General features: G+C 52.8%; 2 protein-coding genes and 2 long non-coding RNA genes across 4 annotated transcripts in view; 3 read left to right on the top strand and 1 right to left on the bottom strand.

Moving 5' to 3' along the window:
* The first annotated feature begins 233 nt into the window (after positions 1-233).
* On the top strand, positions 234-11,128 carry LOC123028315 (glutamine synthetase-like). Its single transcript, XM_044440021.1, has 7 exons — positions 234-304; positions 3,573-3,747; positions 4,683-4,844; positions 5,234-5,380; positions 8,400-8,527; positions 9,120-9,319; positions 10,720-11,128. The coding sequence occupies exons 2-7, from the start codon at positions 3,582-3,584 to the stop codon at positions 11,069-11,071; spliced, it is 1,155 nt and encodes a 384-aa protein (XP_044295956.1). The 5' UTR covers positions 234-304; positions 3,573-3,581; the 3' UTR covers positions 11,072-11,128.
* Positions 11,129-13,673: 2,545 nt separating this feature from the next.
* On the top strand, positions 13,674-17,829 carry LOC123028350. The gene is made up of 3 exons (XR_006415663.1): positions 13,674-14,848; positions 16,207-16,303; positions 16,581-17,829. It is a non-coding gene; the product is annotated as an uncharacterized LOC123028350 (long non-coding RNA).
* A 777-nt stretch (positions 17,830-18,606) lies between these two features.
* On the bottom strand, positions 18,607-20,798 carry LOC123028279. Its single transcript, XR_006415639.1, has 2 exons — positions 20,564-20,798; positions 18,607-20,456 (listed from the first exon to the last, which is right to left on the bottom strand). It is a non-coding gene; the product is annotated as an uncharacterized LOC123028279 (long non-coding RNA).
* Positions 20,799-21,002: 204 nt separating this feature from the next.
* Positions 21,003-23,501, top strand: part of ARRDC1 (arrestin domain containing 1) — a 36,751-nt gene continuing 34,252 nt past the window's right edge. The window contains exon 1 of the mRNA XM_044439842.1: positions 21,003-21,148. Coding sequence (XP_044295777.1) covers positions 21,031-21,148 — 118 coding nt within the window. The 5' untranslated portion in view covers positions 21,003-21,030. The remainder of the gene's footprint in view (positions 21,149-23,501) is intronic.

A 23,501-nucleotide genomic window follows, 5' to 3' on the forward strand; every position in this document is an offset into this window, starting at 1 on the left:
TCTTGCCCCTGGGCACGTGCAAAGCGCCTGCCCGTTTCAGCCCCGCCCTCCCGGGCTGCGAAGGAGGCGGGGGCCCCGTCGGTCGGCGGGAGCGCGCTTCTCCCAGGCATCCTCCCGCTCGCAGGCGCCCCGCCCCCAGGACCGCCTCCTCCCCCGCCGCCCCGCCCCCAGGACCGCCCCTCCAGGACCGCCCCGCCCCCTCCTCCGCCCCCAGGACCGCCGCGCAGCGCCGCGCCGCGCCGGGCGCCTATAAGACGGGCAGCCGGAGCGGCGCGCAGGCGGATCGCCCCGGGCCGCGCAGAAGGTAAGCGCGCCGCCTCGCGAGCAGCCGGCCGCGCAGCGCAGCGCAGCCCATCCCATCCCGTCGGGGCGCGGAGCGCACGGGGCGCGCCCGCCTGGCCTTCGCGGGGCGGGAGCGGGAGGCGCCGTCGGGGCGCGGCCTCCGGCGCGGAGAGCCCCGCCGCGCGCAGCCTCGCCTCGCCTCGCCTCGCCTCGCCTCGGGCGGCGCAGCAGCCGCCCCCTCCCGGGGCTCCGGCCCGCAGGCGCCCGACGCCCCTCTCCTCGCGGGACCCCCCCTGCCAGATGGGCTGCCTGGACGGGGCGGGGAGGCGGTGGAGCCCGGGGGGCCGAATCCAGCGGGAGCGGGGACGCGCGGACCCCTTGCGCTTGGCGGCGGGCAGGAGTTGGGGGCTCTGCGGAAGGATGGGGGGCTCCAGCCCTCGGGAGGGGGAGACCCTGACCCGCCCCCCCCCGCCACCGAAGGTACGTCCTTCTCGTCCCCCCCGTCGTGTGAAGCAGCCCTGCCTGCGTTCGAGCTTCACGTGCACGCGTGGGCAGGACGGGGGCGAGTTTGCGCGCGTTTGCACGGAAAGGCTCGCGTGCTGGGAGTCCTCGTCCGTTTCTCCGTGGAATTGCAGCCCCCGAAGGCCGAAATGGGTGGTGGTCGCTTTAGGGGAAGGAAATCCCGAGGCGAGCAGCTCGGGGCAAAGGGAAGTTCTGCTTTGCATATGGCAGAACTTTTCCTTCGAATTGCAGGTTCAAACCAGAAGGAAAGAAAGGGCAGCTTGGGGCAGTATTTCTATTGCAAGTGTTTCTGTTGCAAGTTCCATCGGAACAACATGAACCGAATTGCATCATTTATGTTTATTTTACACATGTTTATTTGGATTTGCTGTACGTCTGTATTTGAGGCATGCAACATTTATATTAAAAGGTTTCCATAAAATCCCGTTGAATGGAATGGCCAAACAGACATAAAAGTTATTCAGACTCTCATTGCAGTATCAGAACTTGCTAAAACGTGGAAGGGAGTGCAGCTAGATGATTATGCTCTGAATAGTAAAAGCAAATCATCTTTATTCTCTGGAAAATAGAAAAAAATCTTAATAAGTGCACTTCAGGTTTAATGAGGAAAGAAAGTTGAACCATTTGAGTACCAGCATGCCAAAAAAAAAAAAACCCAACAACATCTCAGGGCTTCCCAAATGGTTTCCTTTTAATAAATAAAAATTCTGATCTATCAGATAGTTTTGGCAATTGGGCAAGATAGAAATGCAGGCTTGGATACAGATGAACGGTGTTTTCTGCAATTTCTGCTGCAGGTGCCACACAGAGTGGAATGATGGGGTGAGCCATGAGGTGGGCCAGGTGGGGAACCCCCAAAATTGGGCAGAGCTCTTCCTCTGCCAGAAGGCAGATCTCAGCCATAAATACATAAATTCTGGCCATAAGGCACTTCACTGCATCAGAAATATAAATAACAACATGCTTAAAAAGAAAACTGTCAATAAACTAAAAAAAAGAGTTGTAATTTTTTTGTAGGCCTTTCTGGAAAGTGGTGCACTGTGGGTGGTAAATTAAATCAATAATTATACCAACACCTATCTAAAATATAGCAAGAAACCTAGCAGTGTTAAAACTCTAAACGTTAAATGCCACTGCAACGAGAAACTTGGAGCGGATCTCCAGACCAGGTTCCTGGCTCGAAAATGCCCTTTCTGTGAGCATACAAAGGAAACCTTATTTAAGGATTTTGATCAGGTGCCCTTGAGATTCTGGGAGCAAAAATTGACTGAAAAGGGTGGCAGTCAATGCAAAGCTGCTGCTAAAGGAAAGGTCCTAACACCCAACTTCTAGTGCAACAGCAAGAGTGCTTCCACATGCAACATAATTCACATTATATATGTATTTAAAAACTTTGTACCCCATCCTATACATAAAAGTCTCAGGACAGTCCAACATCAAAGGAACAGCATAATATTTATAATAAAAACCTGACTAAAATAAAACATACCTCTTAAAATAATGGGGAAATAAAGGTTCCAGAATTAGTGTGGCACTTGATTCTGTCTAGGGTCAACTCTAAATATTTTCTTCCTTCCAAGTTTCTGTTTGTTACCCAAACAACTAGCTAGGCAACCATCTGCTGGTGGGCCATGCTTGCAAATTGGAGGGGAATTGCCCCAGAAGTTAAATAGATATGCATTGCAATATCCTAGACTGACATAAAGACAGACAAGCCAGAGATTTGGGAAATATTTTTTTATTTAATTACTTTTAAATTTCTATGCCACCCGCTAATCCAGAGGCATTTTCTAGGCAGCTTACAGTAAAATACTAAAAATAAAACCAGTTAAAATCTCAATCAAAAAGTTTAAAAAATGAGTATCACAATTACACCAAGGAAGCAGAAGAACAAATGTCAGAAAATATAGCACATTTCAAGACTGTTCCTGGAAGTACTCCGAGAAGAGAGACATCTTTGCCTGGCACTGAAACAAAAACCAGTGTGGAGCCAGGCTGGTCTCTTAGGGGAGCCTGTTCCATAATTGGGGGCAGCCACGGAGAAGGCCCTTCTTCTATTTGCCATCCCCTTTACCTCCTTAAGGAGCAGTTCTTTTAGACGGCCCTTCTGCCCAGATCTTAATGGCGGGGGGTTAGTCTATATGGGACCCGACAGACATGTAGCTGGTCCTAAGCCATTTAGGGCTTTAGATAGCAAAACAAGCACTTTAAAGGATGAAACGGAGGCTGTTTTCCTTTGGGCACGCCATGCGGAGGCCCGAGCTGGAGGAGACCACCATGCAAGGGAAAGTCGTAGGCAGAAGGAGGGGAGGGCCAATTATGAGAGGGATCAGCTCCGTAGAAGTCACCATCTTGAGCTGAGCAGGGCTGCAACGGATGTGAGGTGTTGGAGGGGCAGCCGGAGTCCCATGCTGTGGTGGGTGGCCTTGGGCCTTCGGGGTTTCTCATGCCCCCTCCCGAAGCCTAAGATGCTGCTACACCTTTGGGAGACGGGGAGCTGTTCGGTTCAGCCTCTCCCCAGCCCAGCTGCCGTGGAAAAGTCTGGCTTTGCTCTCCGAGGGGTTGGAAGCATCCTTGGCAGATCTTGTCGGGGTCAAAAGAAGGACCTTCCGGCGGGAGGAGAGAAGAGGGCTGGCTGCAGATAGGGATTCGCTAGCCCAGGAGCGTGGGCTCGAGTGCTTCTGGAACGACCCCTCAAACCCTCTCCCGTCCTTCCTTCCTTCCTTCCTTCCTTCCTTCCTTCCTTCCTTCCTTCCTTCCTTCCCCAGCTTGCCACCATGTCTGTGTCGCACAGTTCCAAGCTCAACAAGGCAGTCAGAGACCAGTACATGAAGCTACCCCAAGGGAAACTGGTGCTGGCCACGTACGTTTGGATCGACGGCAGTGGAGAAGGGCTGCGATGTAAAACCAGAACCTTGAGCCAGGAACCCAAGAGCATCGAAGGTCAGAATCCCGGTTGCCTCTTTGGTTTTGGATGGTGTGGCTTCGATCACTCCCCCTCTTCTGCCCCCTCCAGACGGGGTGTGCTGCTGCTTGGTGGCATCGCGAAGATCACAGGGAGCCTGTGTGGTGTAATGGTTCGAGTGGGGCTAAGAAGAGCTGGGCCACTTCCTCGCAGCCTCACCTACCTCACAGGGCTGTTGTGAGGATGTATTGGAGAAGAGGATTGGGGGCTCTGATGTGTTGTATCTAGGGCTGCCCTTGAAGACCGTTCAGAAACCTCAGAGATGTTACGCTGGGTTTCGTGGGTTGGACCCAATGTTAGGCCTTCTTAGAGTAGACCCACTGAAAGAAAAGGGACAGAGTATTAAGCAGAAGGCAGGGTGTCCTAACAGGGTTTTTTTTTAAACAGCCTGCTCAGTTAACAAAACGTCTCATATACCAAAGCTGCCCCCCCCCCCCCGGTTAATGCTGAGTTAATAATACCTTTTCTTGCTAGCTGAAAGACAACAGAAAGTGGAGAAAGGCAGGGGGAATCCAGTTCCCATGTTAGGGAGTTCCAGAGCCTGGGAATGGATGCTGGTAAGGCCCTCTTACATCTCTCAAAACATTTCTCTGATGACAGTGGTATCAAGCGAAGATTTTCATGAAACATCATCTATTTTAGCCATTATTTTTATTTTATCCTGTATTTTATTAACTAGTGCACTGCAATAGCTTTGGCTATTGGCAGGTATAGAAAGGCAATCGATAATAATAGTAATGATGTTTCCCCAAAGACCAGCAAGGATCCGGCAGACTTTAAACTTTTAACATGCCCTGCCAGGAAGCATCGTTAGCCATTGCTGGTGCTTGCTACCTCGTGGCCTCCTCGAAAATCATCTGATTGATTAATTGCAGGAACACGCGTGTCACTGCTTGCTCTGTTCCTTCCGCAGATCTCCCCGAATGGAACTTCGATGGGTCCAGCACAGGCCAAGCCGAGGGCTCCAACAGCGACATGTTCCTGATTCCCGTGAAGATGTTCCGAGACCCCTTTTGCCTCGACCCTAACAAGCTCGTGTTGTGCGAGGTGCTGAAATACAACCGCAAACGCGCAGGTGTGTCTGCATCTCCTGCTCTCCCCCCACCCCTGCTCCTTTTTGGGGGGACTGATAGAGAAGGCAGCTTCAGAAAGGTCTTTGGATTTCCATTCCCTCTGGACTCCAAAATGAAAAGAGAGCCAGTGCGGTGTGGTGGTGAAGAGCATGGGGCTGGAACTCAGGCGATCTGGGTTCGAGTCCCCGCTCAGCCATGGAGCCAACTGGGCGACTCTGGGCCAGTCGCAGACTCTGAGCCCAACCCACCTCACAGGGTTGTTGTTGTGGGGATAAGATGGAGGAGGAGAATGCTGTAAGCTGCCTTGAGCCCCTTGTAGGAAAAAGGCAGGATATAAATTGAAAAAATAAATAGACAAAAGGGTGGTGACAGAATCCTTCCTTTCCCACAGAGACCAATCTGAGGAACACGTGCAGGAAGGTCATGGAGATGGTGAAAGACAGCCACCCCTGGTTCGGCATGGAGCAGGAGTACACCCTGCTAGGGGTGGATGGGCGCCCTTACAGTTGGCCCGAAAACGGCTTCCCGGGCCCGCAAGGTAAGGGCGAGAGTCCAGCCAGCCGCTTGGAGATCGGTGCCAGCCGGTCGTCCGGCTAGGCCTGGGTCTGGCAACCTGGTGGACGAACCGAAGCGCCCCGTGGGCTCAGACCAGAGGCCTTTCGCATGTAGCATGCCGCTTCCCCCCGTGCCCAATCGGCCACCCCCTTCCGCCCACGTTCCCCTGCGAAGGCATCCTGCCTCAGGTACTGCAGGCGGCGTCCTGCCATAATGGCGAGACACCATGGCTCCCTTCCTTTTCTCCCACACGTGTGTCTGCTCCCCTTCGAAAGCCATCCAAGCTGGGGGCTCTCACTCCGTTTTTGTGCTTCCTCTTGTGGAACCAATGCACCGGACAGAAAAGTCCTTTTTTCACGTTTCCTTCCTGACGCTCCCACCATAGAGCTTAATGGGGTGCCCACTGATTCTTTAATTCCCTTTCCCACTTAAAGGGAATTAATTCCCTTTCCCCAGTGTGCATCCTTTTCTGGCCATCTGTCCAGTCCTCCAGCCCACCTCTCTTGCCATTTTTCTGAGCTATCCAGCCTAAAATCTTGTTGCTTTTCCCCATCAGGGGGTTGCTTCAGCCCCTTGATCCAGCCTACAGTCTCTCTTTCCGAGATGCATAAGGTGTGGTTGTACCTTAGATCTGTAGGAAGGCCTTTCAAGATGGGCGAATTTATTGCCGATTCCTCTCCTAAGAATTTCCTGGGAGTCTTTGGTTCTGCTATTTAGAAGTATCACCTCCTTTGCAACCAGCAGGAGAAAGGGTTGGGGTGTTAATCATTATGCCGTAAATGAGAAGGAAGCGAGTCTGCAAACCCAGAGACTTGAACGGTTTCTCTCTTGCTCAAGATTTCTCTCCACATCTTTAAAAATAAATAAAAATCCGTCTTCCTGCTGTCTCCAGTTATTAGCAGTCCGGGCAGGTCATACAGCCGGTTTCCTTGATGTCACTCGCAGCCAGCATTGCTTAATAGTTCCTTCTCAAGAACCGGTGTGGTTGGAAAACCTTCTCGTTTTGTTTTCGGGGGGGATTTTCTGCAAATGCCTTCCAGGCCTTGTGAAGGCCCATGGTCCTGACCCATCTGATTTGGCTCAGGCAAGTCCAAACCAGGGAAACAAGTCAGAGTACTGGATCCATGAGAAGGACTCAGATAGTCCAGCTTCTTGTTTTCTTTTCTCGTTTTTGAAAGAACGCACTTCCCTTTAAAAAAAACCATCTGGTGTAATATATGCCAGCATACAAGGAGGAAAGGGATTCGTGTGTCAAAATCTGTTTTGGAGGAGGAAAAAAACTCTCTTTATGATTTCTCAGTTGCTGTGCAGTATAAATCTACCCAACATTGTAGGCAAATGAAGAGAAAAGAGAAATAGGAGTCTTCTGGCTTGGAACAGAGCATGTAAATATATATATATTTCCAGTATGGCTTTCCTAGAGTGTTTGGGCTGCACTTGCTTTTTGCTGCTGCTGCTTGTTTTTCTTCTTATTGGGGTTTTATCCCGCATGCAGGATTTTTTTAAAATATGCAAAAATGTTTGGGCATTTTTTAAAGAAAAGTATTCAACTGGCAAAATGCTAGTTCCATTTTTTGTCATACATGTATGACATGCTGGGTTGTTTTCCTAACCGGTCACTTTCTTGTTAGTTCTGCACGGATGCCAACCTGAGTCGAACCAGCCTGCGGATCACTGTCCCTTAACTCAGACCATCACTGGTGCATTGCGTCTTGTAACACTTGCACAAATGACAACCCAAATCCACATCCACGTGGCTCCGGTGCAAACTGCACGGAAGTCACACAAATATAAAAAAAAAATGTGCGAACTGCCATCCGTTCTAGAGGCAGGAGTTTGAACAAGAAAATTATTTCACCCACTTCTTACCATCGGATCAGAAGCAGGTAGAAAATCCACTGAGTTCCACTGAGTGAGATTTTCCTGTTTCCATACAGCGTTATCTACAGGCAGAAGGTTTAAAAAAAAAAAATCATAGCGCGTGTAGATTTTTTCAGCAACCACTATTTTGTTTTTTTCAATAAGTTTTATTCTAAATAAACCTAACACCAAAAAAAAATTAGAACAACATCAATCATCGGAAACATCAGACCTACTGGGTCAGCCCCCCACATTTTTTCTTTTTATGTTAAATTATAAACATATTTAAATGTATGCAAAGCCCCGTTTCTCTAGCCAGTAATAAAGTCCCAAGTTTGATAGAAGTCTGCATCTTCTTTCTCCTTCAATGACAAAGTCAGTCTGTCTATTTCTGCACAGTCCAAGATCTTTTTTAGAATCAGTTCGTCGGTCGAGGTGGCTCTTCGCCCTTCCAATGTCGGGCATGCACTGGAAGAGGGTTCCTTTTGATTTGTGTGAGAGGAGCGAAAAGATAATGTCTCCATCTCAGAAGAGGTCTTTTCTTACTCTGAAACTCCCTCCACATAAAACCCCAAATGCGACCACCCATTAACCTTCTATCACTGGAAACGCCATCCTAGAAAACGCTCTGCTTTGTGGAATTTAAGAATATTGGACTGGGACTCCGGAGATCTGGGTCCCGGTCTTGGTCGACGATGGAGCTCACTCGGTGACTTTGGACCCGTCAAGACTCATTGATTGTTTTGAGGTTAAAATGGAGAGGAGGAGAATGATGAAAGCTAACTTGGTTTCTTTGGAGAGCAAGAAAGCAAAACATAAATTTCATAGTAAAATAAGATTGTAAATATGGTTTTCACCCCTCATGCCCAGCTAGAGGGGTACAACCGATCCATGCAGTAAGACAGAGGAGGTGGAAGGAAAAGAGATGAGATAATTATAACAACTAAAATAAAAATAAATTAGATAAACATTTCCCTCCCTCATTCTCACAGTGGGGAACCTGTCTGGTAGTGGGAAGGGGGAACCTTGCACGTGGAGTCCAAGGGAAGCGATGCATCTTGCTTTTTACTTTCTTGGTCTTGAAGGGAAACGGATCCCCCTTTCGAATGTGCTGACCGTATGCTTTGTGGCTTTCCTTCTAGGACCCTATTATTGTGGGGTTGGGGCAAACAAAGTGTATGGGCGTGACATCGTGGAAGCCCACTACAAGGCCTGCATCTACGCCGGTGTCGAGATCTGTGGCACGAACGCCGAGGTCATGCCTTCTCAGGTATTCCCAGAGGGAAAAGCCGCTTCCTACAGCTCCCTTGGGAATTCCTTCAACAGCAGAGGGTGGGAGAAGGCGAGGGTGGCGCTGCTCGGGTGTACAGCTTGGGGAAATGCAGAAAAGCTCAGCGTGCCAGGAGGCCAAAAATCTGTCTGCCGCCCCCCAGTCCTCTTCTCATTTAATGACTCCATGCAACTCTCCATTGGCCCGGTAGCTTTAACGTGATTCATTTGCAAACGCAGAGTTTTAAACAACGTCTTTCAAAGTCTTTATTTAAAATGTTTTTAAAAGTTTTAAAAATCGCTTGAGGAGGACATGGAGAAATGGCATGCCATCTCGTTAAAAGGGTCGGGCCACCTGAGATGACGGAGCGCTCAGGCCAGGTCATGCTTGCCCAGGTGGACAAACGGGCTCACCTGGAATTAGACTGGGTCCCGTCTTCCCTGCGAGATTGCAGCACATTTTGCCCTGCCAGATGTCCAGGGGTATCTCTGCACCCCTGTGATCCAGGAACTGGTTTGTTTTTTTAAAAACACAACCTGAAGCAGGTGCTCCGACAAAACATCTCGCCTCTTCCCTCGATCTCTCCCTGCAGTGGGAGTTCCAGATAGGGCCGTGCGAAGGAATTGAGATGGGCGACCACCTCTGGATGGCTAGATACATTTTGCACCGTGTCTGTGAAGATTTTGGGGTGGTGGCCAGCCTGGACCCCAAGCCGATGATGGGCAACTGGAACGGGGCAGGGTGCCACACCAACGTCAGCACCAAGGAGACGAGGCAGAAAGGCGGAATCACGTGAGTGGGTTTCTCCTCCAGGCGGAGCTTCACCTTTAAGCTGGAGCTTCGCAGCCTCTCCCAGCGCTGCTTCCAGTGTAGCCACGTCTGCTTCTCCTTTTGAGGCTGGTTTGTATCTATTTATTGACATAGTTGGCATCTATACGATCCCATATTCCTGGCCCCATCATCCCCAGCCAGTGGTAAGGGACGGCGAGGCACCCTGTTGCCGATCCCAGTCTAGGCTGGAACAGGATTTTAATGGCACCGGCTCTATAGGGCCAAGCCAACCTACTTCCTTATTAAACGCACGTATTTCTTAGTACGTTGCAGCGCGCAGCACTCCCTATTCAGGGACTCAGCTATCCTATTCCTCACCCTCTCCCATTTTCCATTCCTCCCTCATGCTCTCCAAGTCCTCTCTGGGCTAGTTTGGAGGTTCCCTTTTTTATCCCCCACCTTCCAGTTCTTTCCACTTCTGCAAACCTTGGGGTCCCCGGAAGCTGCTGGTGCTTTTCTCCCTTGTTCAAGGGTGGCGCAGCCTCAGCTGTAGAGTGTGAGGTTGTGAGGACCCCATTTCCATCTCAAAAGTGTGAGGCTGGCAGGGTCCCATTTCCATCTGTCGCAAAACTGCGCTAGGGAAGCGTTTAACTCCTTTCGAAGCAACAGGCCTTTCTCCACACTGCTTCAGGTGGGGGCGCTTCTCCTTGTGGCATCCAAACCATGACACCCAGCTTGCCCTTCCCTCGGGTGCCATCTTCCACTCCTCCTCTTCTCGTGAGCTCGGCGCCCCCTCCCAAACGAGACAGGCACAGTTAGTGAGAGAGTCTTTATTCCATACAGCGGCAATGCGTTCACAAGCCCTGAAACACACGCTCCAGGCGGAAAGTTGGTTTGTTTAAAACTTGTGTATGCCTCGCTCTGACCCTATTCACCCAAAGCTCTGCGTATGAACCCTTTGGGGCTGGTCTCTGGAGGGGAGCGCGCTACGGAAGCGGGCACCCCGACGCTCTTCCCATCGAGCCCCTCGTAGGTCCAGTCGGTGGGTGTGTGGAGGGGCCTGCACGTCCACATCTGCTGGGGTGTCAAGCTCTCCCGAGAACCCCTCCCCAGCCTGTTCTCTGCCGGCTCCTTTCCCACCGTCAGGAGTGGGGAGGGGGCTCGGTGGTTCTCCCCAGAGTGCTTTGATCCAGAGCCAACTCGGGCCGGCTCACCGGGAGAAGCTAAGCACCTGGGTCTCACTAGTTCCAACCACTCCCAAATCAGAGTGAGGCCTCTGAGCCACGGCTGGGTCAGCTCTCCACTCCCCAAATCCGAGCCGCCGTTCCCACCAAAGCCCTCCATCCCTCGTGCCGCCTGGGACCCTCGTCCAAGCATGCGCACATGACGCTCCTCCTGATGCCCGGCCTGTTCCCTGCCAGGTTCATTGAAGCGGCTATAGAAAAGCTGAGCAAGCGACACCAGTACCACATCCGCATGTACGACCCCCGTGGAGGGCAGGACAACTCCCGAAGGCTGACGGGCCAGCACGAGACCTCCAACATCTTCGAGTTCTCCGCTGGCGTCGCCAACCGCGGGGCCAGCATCCGAATCCCCCGCCAGGTTGGCCAGGACGGCTGCGGCTACTTCGAAGACCGCCGGCCCTCGGCCAACTGCGACCCGTACGCGGTCACGGAGGCCATTGTGAGAACCGTCCTGCTCGGCGAAACGGGAGAGGAGCCCGTGGAGTACTCGGACGAAACGCGACTACAGAGGGCTGTGCTCACAGACTAACCGCTCTGCAGTTCTTAAAACGTGTTCCCTGCCAGTTAGTAAAATCCGACAAACGCAGGCGCCTCCTTTCTAGCCTAGTCTCCTGTTGATGGAAGGCCACCTTTCCGCATTTTTAGGAGTGCAAACTACCTTTCCTAGCAGGGTAGCATGAAGTCCGGGGTTGCTTTTCCAAGCAAGGGTCCTAAAGTGGGGTTTATAGAAATGTGGTTTATTTTTTCAAATAGACTTTACACTGTGGCTGAGGGTGAGTAGGAAGTTGAATAAAAGCTGCAGAGATTCTGCTTCAGGATTAACACCCTCACACACACACGCACAGACACACCTGTGATTGTAAGGAAACAAAACTCAGGGTCTTGGCTCTGTGCTGGCCAAGTGGATTAAACCGAGTTCATTTCTGTCTGCACGAAACCACAAACGAATCTTTGGGCCCCTGCCCCTTCCGCCACCTTTCCCCAGCACCAGATTTCAAGGTGATGTTTGACTGAATCTCCCATTGCTGCCAGCCACTATGGAGAATTGTTGTTAGTCGTGAAGTCGCGTCCGACCCATCGCGACCCCATGGACAACATTCCTGCAGGCCTTCCTGTCCTCCACCATCCCCTGGAGTCCACCTAAGCGCACGCCGACTGCTTCAGTGACCTCATCCAGCCCCCTCATCCTCTGCCATCCCCTTCTTTTGCCATCAATTGTTCCCAGCATCAGGGTCTTCTGCAGGGAGTCCTTCCTTCTCATTAGGTGGCCAAAGTATTTGAGTTTCATCTTCGGTATCTGGCCTTCTAAAGGGCAGCCAGGGTTTAACTATGGGGAATAGGCTAGGCTAACGGCATTCGGAATTCAACAACTTCTGGAGACCCAAATGCTTTGGGCTTCAACTCCCATTGGCCCCAACCAGCCTGGTTGGGGGCAGGAATGCCGGGAATTGCAATCCAAGGAATCTGGATGCTTGGGGAAGATTGCACTTCTGTGAAGAAACTGGGAGTCAATGAATAGGGTTATTGAGAGAACCCAAAATTATTTCAGGCACCCAAGAAAAGCCGCTCATCTCGTCCTCGATCTCTCCATCCCTGTGTGTGTGCGTGCGTGTGTTTTAACTACCCATATTGGAATTTTCCTGACGTTTGTTCTTCATTCTGCCCCACCCACTGCTCGCACTTCCTGTCCGACTGAATACAAAAAAGCAGAAGCAGCCATGGAAATCTCACTTTTGCTTTCCTTCCTCTGTTTGTGTGTTGCAAGTTGCACGTGCTGCAGCCATAATCCACAGGGGTCAACGTGCCAACTGTGCCCCCCGCCCCGTTTTCTCCCAGCCTGCCTTCTTTCCACCCCATTTCCCCCTCTCCCGCCACTGGCTGCTCTCCGTTTCCCCTCTTGATGGGCCATCAGATCCCCTGGGACGAGGTGGCTTTAGGCCACATGGGCTTCCCCTCTTGCTTCCTCCTCCCGGGCTCTTCCTGCCTGCGAGTTTTCACGAAAACCAGATGCCTGCCTCTCCCCTGCCCATGGGTCTTGCAAACATGGTGTCCTTAGGAGACCGAGCCCTTGAAAGATGCATAGACTTTTAACGCCTCTGTAGATCAGCTGCAAAACTCTGCATATTTGGCTCAGTGGGTCTTAGCCCTGGGTTTCTGGGAGGCCGTATATACACACAGGAATGTCAGGGACTTGTGAAACATTCACAAGAGTCATAAATGGCAGCCCGCCTTCACCAAAAACCACCTTTTCAGCCATCGCCACGGAGCAGGGAAATCCGCCTTTTGTGAGCCAGTGGAACAACAGTGGCAAAAGTTCTGCCGGGAGCTGAGCCTGGGGTATTTCTCGCAAAGCCAGAGTTTTAAAAGGCTGCCAATTTTCAGAATTTGGACAGCTGGGGATACAGAATTCCAGTTTAATCATTGGGAAACGGAATACCTGTAGCCGTGCTTTATCTCAAGGGCTGTTCCTGCAAGTGATCTTTAAAAAACAGAATTCTCAGCTGGGCTATTGGGGCATATTGCAAATTAGGAACTTCTTCACCCCAAGCATTCACTGTGCAGGTGGGATCTTTTACTTGCAAACATTTGCAGGTTTTTTCACAGACTCCTGTATTTTCCAGACGTTTTCACAGCATTTTTTAGAAAGCCAGGTAGAGTGCCTCGGCATGAGGCACCAGCAAGGTGCCTTCTGTTTTCTTTGCAGGAGGAAACGGTCACGCCCTGGACAAGTTTTGCTCTTGGCCTTTCTGTACATTCCTATGTAGCTGACTTACCTTGCTCTTAAAACAGAAAAGCCACGAAATGGCTAGATAATGCCATTATCTAGAGGAGGAAGAGAAAGATGAAAAAATCTGCCAAGTTCTCTGAATGGGGGATCACAAGTGCCTAAAGTTCGTCTTGTGGGGAAAGGCGTATTTTCCTGGGTGCCGCTGTGGTTCTTGCAAGCGCAGCTGTATTTTGCAATTGCGCTGTGGACCACAGCACCATCTTATGGCGGTGCAACGAACCATCCCTGGAATGTCAAGGCAGAGGGCAAAATGCCCCAGAGAGCATGAGAAGGGCTGCAAAGAAAGTGGAGGAGAAAGCAGTCTTGGTAAAGCTCTGGATTGCATACCTTCCCAAGTCCCGAGTCTCAAATGTTGAATGCAGCTGTGGTGATACCGCCTCTTGCCACCAGATGGGGGCAGCGCAGCCTTGCCTTCCATGAAATCGCCCTGGGGGTCGTAGGCAGGAAACCCTCAAACGTTGATGCCCCCAAAGCGTAAGAAATCCCGTTTCAGCATCCGCCACACCTGAAGGCAGCAGGATATTTGAGGGGGTGAAAAGGAAGGCCACGAGGCACCCGGCTCTCCTCCAACATCAGGGCTGCCCCCAGTGTCTGCTGCCTGAAGCAGCTGCCTCGCCCAAGGGTAGAGACGGCCCTGGAAAGGTGTCGTTTGGTGGGTTACAAGCAGAAGATGGGCAGGAGAGAGAAGTGCCGCCATCTTCGGCTGAATGCCTCTGTTAGCGTTCTGCAAAGTTCAGTCCCAAGTGTGTTGAACTAAGACCCCCATTATCCACAGCTGGGATAGCACATGCTGGCTAGGGATGATAGGAGTTGAAACCCCAGCATCTGGAGGGCTCCACAATGGGGAAGGTTGGGTTAGGAAACGCGGTTTAAACATCTAGTTTCAGACCTTTCCCCAGTCACTCGCACCCCAGGGCCACCAAGCGTTGTCCACCCTTGCTTGGTGGATTCCCATCATCCCTGAGCTTTTCCTGTGCTGGCTGAGAAAAGTGGGAGTTGGAGTCCAAAAGCACTTGAGGGGCCGAAGCTGAACATGGCTGCAATTCCTCTCGGCCTTCCTGTTTTTACCGAAAATAATTAGTCCTAAATAACCCACTCTTAAGAGCCTTGGACTTGGGACCATGTGAGGGCAAAGGAAGTGAGACGCGAATTCTGCAGCTGCAGCTGGGCTGGCAGAAGCAGGACCGGCCCGCCCAGGTCCTTGCAATGCCTGAGCCAAGCACAAGGGGCGCCCTCACCCCACGCGGAAGCGCTGCTTGAATGCTCTTTCAGTGTTGGAGCATCTTTCCCCACTGCCTCGGAGGGCAGCGAGCCCACCTAGGGCCTCTGGAGAGACCAGGCAGTGTCCAGGACTTCATCTCCCAAGGAATGCTGGGAGAAGAGCTTTGGAGGAGCCACCTGGGCCGCTGCCAGGCCACGGCACCCCACTTCGCCGCCCGAGGTGGCCGCATCACTCAGCTTCGGGGTGGAACAAGAGGAGGAAACGGCTTGGAGGACCAGTGGAGACCGTCAAGGAGGGTGAGAGCAGCCGGAGGGGAGGAAGGAGAGGAGTCCGCAGATGCTGGGGGTGGATGGGGCAGTTGCTCTTGGTGGCTTTCCAAGGTCAGGTTGCACTGACTCTTCAGGTGAGGCTGGTGAAGACCAGGAGATGGAGAATCAAGGACAGGCTGTCTCAAGGCCCCGATCCCAGATTCCCGGACAGACCACAGGAACAGGCAGGGCTTGGGAGAGGAGAGAGAGGTGGAGGACAAGCCCAAGTCCTGACTGGTCCTGGACCCCACGACACAAGACTGGGATGGAAGAGCCACCCAGCTAGAGGTCTTGCACAGATCTTGGAGGTGGGTGCTTCTAAAGAGGAACCCACCTAGATGGGTGGAGTCCAGCTCTACTGAAAAGGAGGCTGGTCAGAAATATTTTCTAGTTTGGGGTCAACTGACCAGTCTGTCCATGCACAGAGACTAGTTTTCCTGTTGCTGTAACTTGCCAGCTGTGCTTTGACAACAGAGAGCCTTTTAGCAGAGGCTGTTTGTGGTTTTGGATGCTTGAAACAAAAAAGGGGAAATGCAGATTCTGATAGCAGAACCTGGGAGACAGAAAAGGAGAAGAGCGGACTTTTGAAGGTTCTGCAGTGATGGCAAACTTGCAAGTCTTGTTCCCCAGGTTCTGCGTGGCTTATTTATTTATTTTTATTTCTTTCTTTAAAACTTCTATATGCCATCACAGCATGCCTCGGCATCTCAGGTTGGCTCACAGCACGTGCAATTCAAAACAATAAAACAATAACAAATTCCATAAAATTATATAAAACAAAAAAGCGACTGTTAAAAGCGACTGTTAGAGCCAGTGTGGTGTAGTGGTTAAGAGCATGGGACTGGGACTCAGGCGATCCGGGTTCTGGTCCCCGCTCAGCCATGGAGCCAACTGGGTGACTTTGGGCCAGTCACAGACTTTCAGCCCAACCTTCCTCACAGGGTTGTTGTTGTGGGGATAAGGTGGAGGAGGAGAATGATGTAAGCTGCCTTGAGCCCTTTGTAGGAAAAAGGCAGGATATAAATCGAAAAAAAATCATGATAAAATATTAGTTTTTAAAATAGCAATTAAATAAAAAGGTTTTAACCTGGCACCGAAAAGAATATAAACTCGGCACCAGGCGCACCTCTCCAGGGAGCGCATTCCATAATCTGGGCGCCACCGCAGAGAAGGCCCTGCTCCGGGAAGTTGTTCTTTTTATCTCCTTTAAGGAGGGCTCCCGGAGCAGAGCCTCTCCCACAGGTCATAAGGGGCGTGAGGGCATGTACGGGAAGAGGCGCTCCTTCATGTATTTAGTGACATCATTATTCAGAGGAAACCTTAACACCAGATTCCTGTTTTGACAGATGTTCTTGTGACAGCTGCCAATGCACCTGCACCGCATGTGACACGAAATGGACAGGTGTGAGAACTCAGAGATATTGCACACATCTTCCATGATTGGTGAGAAATGGCATTGTGCCCATGCCTGCAGGCTCAAAATACGGCATCCCAAGCTAGAGAGCTCCAGCCCTGAGGGTGGTGTTCTGTGCCGTCAAGTCCTCTCTGTTCTCTCCACAACAGCCCTGCTCAGCTCTTCTAAGTCCAAGGCTGTGGCTTCCTTGACAGAGTCCATCCATCTCTTATCTGGTTCCCCCCTTCTTCAGCCTTCGATATTCCCTAGCACAATGGTCTTCTCCAGGGAGTATGACAGCTTCAGTTTTGCCATTTCTGCTCCTAGGGAAAGCGCTGGCTTGGTTTGGAAGACGTGGCTGGAAGGCCAAGGTTGATGAGGGCGATTGGCTAAACACCTCTGGTTCAACAAGGAGATCATTGCGGAACCGAAGGGGACAGTGTGAGTCCCTCATCAAAGTGGTTTCTTGTCAAGTCAGAGGAGAAGGCCAATTAAGTAACGTCTGGCATTCTCAGCATCTGACCCTCAAGTAACAAGGTAGTGTGAACCTCCCTGAGGGAGGAACCAGTCCATTTTGGAGAAGAAGGGAAGAAGGGGATTCAATCTGGAATCAACTCACAGGGGCAAGAGCAAATTCCACCAATCAGAGAGTTCTCTATTTTGACTGAACACAGTTACAACTTCAGGCTGCATTGCAATGCCAGGCCTTGACTGGCTAACCCAGCTCAAGAAAGGACTGTAATTTAGAAGCCTTTAGCCTTGCTCTTCTGGAAAAGGAAAAGGGGAAAGACATGCTTATGGCAATTACCCTCTGCTGTGTCTTGCGTTCGTATCTGTTTTTTGACTTTGGGCCCAAGCACCAACACTTATTTAGCCAAGATGGCACTGCCCATGCAGAAAAAAGCAGAATCATTAAATCTGAAGGAAAGAGACATTTTGCACAAGAGGGGAGGGGAGGGAAGAGGAGGAGAGGAGAGGAGAGACCCCTGCCTTGCAAAGCAGCCCAATGAGAAATCGGTGTGCTCAGGTTTTAAGGGCTGGGGGTAAACCCATATGGGAAGGAAAACGGAAGGGAGTATTGTGAAACAGGGCCTGGGGATCAGGCCATGCTGGAACTCCACTTCTTCACTAGCCAGATAGCTCGTGTCTTCGTCCAGAGTGCAGGTTTCTCTGAGAACAACGGGTTTTCCATGAAGTAGCCAAAGTCCACCCCGGGGATTACGAAGGAAGCAGGACTTCCCAGCACAGGCCAGCCCTTGGAAGTCCCTTCTTGCGTGGCCCATTGCCTGCCACTGACACACGTGAGAGAGGCGCGCAGTTCCGTTCAAAGGCAGTGCCCAGGTTGTGGCTCGGTGGCCCCCAGGTACACACAGCGAGGCAGAGTTCGTGGCCCTCGCGTGAGCCTCAACGGGCCTTCCGTGACCACGCAAAAGCGGGATTCTCTGCCTGCCATTAAAAAGAGTTGCCCACAAGGCAAACCGTAACTTACCTGCAAAGTAGAGCTCACCTGTTGAATCACGAGGGCGATTTCCTGGCATCCTCAGCGGAATCCAATGCTGTGAGTGGCTCATGTGACCCGACACCAAGAGGTGCTGTTCAGAGCACTGAGTCACTGGGCTGGATGGGGATTGCATGCCTCCACCTTCCCACCTATGAAATGGGCAGAGCGGCCTGCACCGCCTTCATAATCACGGGTTACAGTGGATTCAGGGCTACCTCTTCAGCTTTTTGACTCATCACTTTTGGAAGACTGTCTTGTGAAAGAGGGACGGGGCAAGGGGAACACAACTCCAGGGGCTTCTTGGCAACCTTCTGTGCCATCTCTGCCCGGGCCGCCTGGCCCAGTCCCTGGATGCCCTGCATTGTGCTGGTCCCGGTTGGGTGGCTGATTGCAGATGGCGGCACTGGCTGGGTAGAACTGAGACCCTCCTGGTAGTCTTTTGGTGAAGACCTCCTTTTCCCAGATGCTGCCGTCTTTTGGTTTCTGTTGTTTTAAATCTGTTAACTGTTAACGCTTGACATTTCCAGCTCGCTTTTATTTTTAATTTTTTTTTCATTTTGCTGTTCTACTGCAGCTTTACACTTTCATTTTTTAATATTTTATTTCACTGTGCTGTATTTCATGGTTTTAAATGCACATGGTAGGCATGTCGTGAGTGGAGTCGGCTAGAGCCAGGGGTCAGACTAGATGGCCCCGGATATCCCTTCGGACTCGCTCTGTTTCTATGTTTCTAAATCACATGAACAGCCCAAAGTGCTTCAGCTATCGGGCGGTACAGAAATGTGATGAATAAATAGCTAAGTAACCATGAAAAAGGTTCAGAAATCCTCCGCTGGCAAGCCCCAAAGTGGGTTTTCATTTTAAGTATTTATTTTGCAAGACGAACCAAGCATCACACAATGCGGAGAGCCAGCCCCTTGGCAGTGAAGGGGAGAAGCTCTGATCTGATCTGTCAGCTCAGGTCTTGAAAAGATTTTGGATATGTGCCGATGTCACCTTCATTGAACACCCCTCAGAAAGAAATGGGCAGGATCGGGGTGACAAATACGATTCCAAGGCCCCTGAGCACACCAGGTTCTTAGGATTTCCCTCATGTGCGTGAGTCAATGTTGCCTCAAAGATGGCATCAACAGCTTAGGGGTGATCCACAGATCTGTCACAGCTTAAAATCTTAAAAGAGCCATTCCTTCCTGTCTACATTAAAAAAAGCATTGCAGTCATTATACATTATTCTGCTTGAAACAACAACTGGTCCTTCAAGTTTAGGGACAACCCTTCTACTTGAGGAACATATTCTCAAACCCTTCATTCAGCTAATTAACCAGCTTAACGCCGCCATGCTAATGAGCTTTTTTCCTGATTTGCTGGCCTCTGGTTGTTTTGGACTACAACTTCCAGAAGCCCCAGCCAGCATGACCAGCTCTCAGGGATGATAAGAGCTGTCATCAGACGCACCTGGAGGGCATGAAGTTGGGGAAGATTGCAATACGTGCTCAGAGAATGAGCTGTGGCTTAACAGGACTCAGACGAAGAGAAGACGAATCTGCCACCCTCCTGGATCACCCTCTGGTGGGAGCAAACTTGTTTTCTCCCTTCTCCTCACAGCTCAGCAGATCTCCCTCGAGGCTTCTGAAAATGTGTCTGAAAGCATTGCAAGAGTTATCATTCCATGACGGCACTTGAGTAATCGCTTCTAACCCCCGTTGCAGGCTGGCTTCTTATCTTGCCCTGGAGTGCCCAGGAGGCCTGGCTGTGAACGGCCGTCTTCCTCTCCCAATGCAAAGAGGTGCAGGGTGCCCGATCTGGACCGAACTGAAGCGCCGGGGTTCACATGCTCATGTGGCACGAACCTGGGATGACTGTGCCGGGGTGGCTTATGTGGGCCGTACAAGCCATCCTGAGAACCCACGGCTGGTAGGTGGGTTTGCTTGGCCCACAGTGCGCTGTCATGTCATCCAGACCCTCTGTCTGGGTCAGGCCAAGCTACCGGTAAGCCATGTGGCAAGAGAAGAACCCCCAGCGCTGTTCTCGCAGGTAAGCATCTGTCAGTCTGAAATAGCCAGACAACAAGAGGGCAACTTCCCAGCCGAATCTATTCCATCTAGTGCCCTGGGCTCCCTAAATCCTCTCGAATTTTGATGGAGTTGGCCATCTCTGCTCATTCCAGGTCATTTGTAATTTTGGCAACCACCCGGCACAGCCAGCAGTGCAACTGATCCATAGCATAAGCTTCTGGTTAACATTTCCACGGCCGGCTCCAACGAATGCAGGTTTCCATCTGGCTCCATCTGCAAGCCGCAGCGTTCTCTCACTGGCTTTGTGCAAGGACCCCGGCTACTGCGCTGATTAATCGCAGTGGAATATAAGATTTTTAAAAATAAAAAACCTTTCACTGAAGTCGAGCTTCAAAAGTTGACAACAATTACATCTCGTTCTTTCCTTCTGGTCTTTCTTGCTGCAGAGGCGAAACTAAATATACCTGCCTCATTCTATAGCTTGTTTCCCTCAGTGGCCAAGCTCCTCCGGAAAGTCACATGCACATGGTGGGCATGTCGTGAGTGAAGCCGGCTGGAGCTGGAGGTCAGACTAGATGGCCCGGGAGGCCCCTTCTGACTCACTCTGTTTCTGTGTTTCTGTGTCTCAGGGTCCCTTGCTCAGCAGAAGCGTTGTGGCCACGAAGCCCTCGGTAAACCATTCCAGACCTGAAAGGAAATGCAGATCTTTCGGATGCTTCGCCCTCTCCAGGGCCACGAGCTCAGGAATCTTTCATGGAACTTGAAAAGGGCACCCCGGGGCAGGGCCGTCTTACCAGCAGTGATGGGCCCTGGAGAAGCAGCGCGCTGGGGCCCCCACGGCACCGACTGTCGGTTCTGGAAGTTTTCCCATTTTCCAAGGGTTAACACGCACAGATCAGGACGGGGCCCACGGGCCCGTGCGTCCAGACGGCCCTGCCCCGAGGGGTAAACGCAGCCGTGTGCACACGGGGGAGGGCCTTCCATTGCTGGCAGAGGATCGGGGGCGCAGCCCTGCCCCTCCGCGGGGCGGGCACGAGCCGGGCTGCGCAGGGAGCCCCGGAGAGCCGCCACCACGGAAGCGCCGGCCGGGGAGGATGGGCCGGGCGGGGCGGGGCGGGGCGGGGGAGGCCGCGCAGCCGGCAGGTAGGGCGCGCGGCGCGGCGGCGCTCCGGCACTCGAGGCGCGCGCGGCCCGGGCGGCGCTCCCACGCGCGGCGGAAGGCGGCGGAAGGCGGAGCCCCGCGCGCCCCGGCGCCGCAGCCATGGGGAAGGTGCAGCTCTTCGAGGTCCGCCTGGCCGACGGCCGCGTCGTCTTCCGCCCCGGCGAGCCGCTGGCCGGCACCGTCTCCGTGCGCCTGGCCGGCGCGCTGCAGTTCCGCGGTAAGCCAGCGCGGGGGGCGGCCCGGCCCGCTCCCCCGGCCCCCCCCCCCCCCCCCCCCCGCGCTCCTTGGCGCGGCTCCTGCTCCCGCTCCTCCGCTGCTGCTCCGGCTTCGCCCCCGCGGCGGCTCCGCGCCCTCTCCACGACGCTCCTCGGGAGAAACGCCGGGAGGCGCCGCGGAGAAGCCGCCCTCCTCCGTCCCCGCAGCGGGCTCCCCGCCGGCAGCCCTGCCCGGCTTTTCCGGGCGGAGAGCCGCCCTGCGGAACCGTGCCCGGGTCCCTCTGCCGCACCTCCCTTCCGCCTCCTCTCCACTCCCCCCCGAGTCCGCCTCCCCGACCCTTCCTCCCCGCAAGGGGCCTGGGCTGGGCACGGGGGCCGCTGCTCCGCGGCGTGCGGAGGGGGCCCTGAGCGGGTGGGAAAAGTTTGAGGGCGGCCGCAAGAAGCGCGCTCTGCTCATGTTCAGAGGTGCTGGCGTCCTTCTGGTCCGTGGCAGTTCGCCCTGCTCCTGGTAGCAACCTGTTTGCACGGGTGGTGTTTTTCCGCTGCCCCCTCCACCCCCCCCCCCAGCCGGCTCACTGGGCACGTTGCCTAGGTCTGGGGACGGTCGTGGGTCTGAGCAAAGGCTGGACGGGATGAAATCCAGCCCTGCACAGGAAACCTTTGTTTGCCTCCAGCATTCCTTCACAGGGGAGTGCCTGGTGTTTTAACTCCTGAGATGTCAGTTCTGGAAAATGCCTTCCAGCCTCGAATGTTTATGGTCCTGAAACCTAGTGAGAGAGTGCTTCTGAGCACATGCAGAGTGCTTGAAGGTTTTGGTGCTGGCTGGTTAGGCCACTCTGGGCCCATGGGCAGTGCATCAAGGGAAACTGCCGCTCAGAGATACCTGTGCGTGGATACCATGACAGGTGTGAGTGCAGGGGCTGCTTTGGGAAGGAGGGGAGCTTATGTGTAGGATACCAAAGCACCCCTGAACCTGCCAGGGCCTTGCCAGCTCTGTTTGAATCTGGTCTACCGAGCTAGAATAACTTGATGGGCTCGAAGGAACCGTGATGCGTTCTCTCCTTTTGGGGTCTGATCAGGTGAAACCGCTAGGAAGCCAGGAAGCGGCCCACTCTTGTTTTCGATGGATGCCTGAAAGATGTGAACGAGGGGCGTTGGCCTGCCTGGCAGCCCTGGGGGGTTGGCTAGTGACTGGAGGAGTGAAGGATGTGGCTTGGTGGGGTTTGGACCCGGGCCTCTGCCGCCCCGAGCTGGCTCTGGAACCCAGAGGTAGGCAGGCCGCTCTCCTCCAGATGCCTTGGCCTTGGCTCGCGAGGCCAGAAGTCATGGCCTGTGGGCAAACCCGGGAGGGCACCCGTCTGCCTGGTGCTGCCCCAGCCAGGGCATTACGCATTCTGGGCTCCCCTGGGTAGAGAGGCAGGGCCTCTGCTGCTTCCCACGGGGTGGCCTTTGGTGTGTGGGTCCTGCTTGATGCGATTAAACACACACGGCTGGCACTTTGAGGAACTGGTGTGGTTTCAGTCTCAGTCACCACTTCTTGTCCGGAACACGGCGGCTGAGGAGAACAAGCCACGGCCCGGTGCTGGGGCTCCGGCACGCTTGCGCGGCTGAGGGAGGGAGCTGATGGCTGCAGCTCCCAGCTCATGAGCCTAGAAATCTCTTGCGTGGTGTCAGCAGCTTTAGAGAAGGCTGCAGCTTTCCTGTGGCTGTGGGACGGCACAGTGGGAGGGCTACGTAGGGGTGGGTGACCTGTGTGGCTCCCCAGGTGAGGGACTGCAGGGCCCATCATCCCTGAGCTGACAGGAAATGGTTGGAATTACATTCTGGAGGACACTGGGTTGGGAAGAGCGGTGCTAAGCCAAAGCTGCTCCCATGAGAGGCCTTCCAGGTGCTTTGGGGATCACCTGCAGCGAACAGGGCTCTGCCCATGTGCGCCCACCTGGCCTTGAAGGGCGTCCTCTGGGTCCGTCTCAGGGAGGCTTCCCTGAAGGAAATAAAGAGGGTGCTATGAGGGGCAGGGCCTTTTTGGTAGTGGGACCCCAACTTTGGAACCAGCTCCCCCAAGAGGTTTGCTTGGTGCCTCCTCTTTTTATTTACCCAATATTTTAATAGTTAAAGTAAACTTAAGAGATTTTATGGTATTTATTGTATCTTAGTGCTATGATGCCTTTGTTTTCAATGAGCTGAGGCGATTGTGGGGTTTTCCGTGTTTTTGTTGTTCTTATTTTATTGCTGTAGTATAGTTGCCCAATTTAATATTATGGTTTTTGTTGTGCATGTTGTTGTTATTATGTTATATATTTTGTAACCTGCCCAAAGCGTTATCTTGGCAAATGAGTGGGATATATAAATACA

Source organism: Varanus komodoensis, unplaced genomic scaffold (genome assembly GCF_004798865.1).
Source record: "Varanus komodoensis strain SLA01 unplaced genomic scaffold, ASM479886v1 scaffold36, whole genome shotgun sequence".
In the NCBI taxonomy this organism is placed as follows: domain Eukaryota; kingdom Metazoa; phylum Chordata; class Lepidosauria; order Squamata; family Varanidae; genus Varanus; species Varanus komodoensis.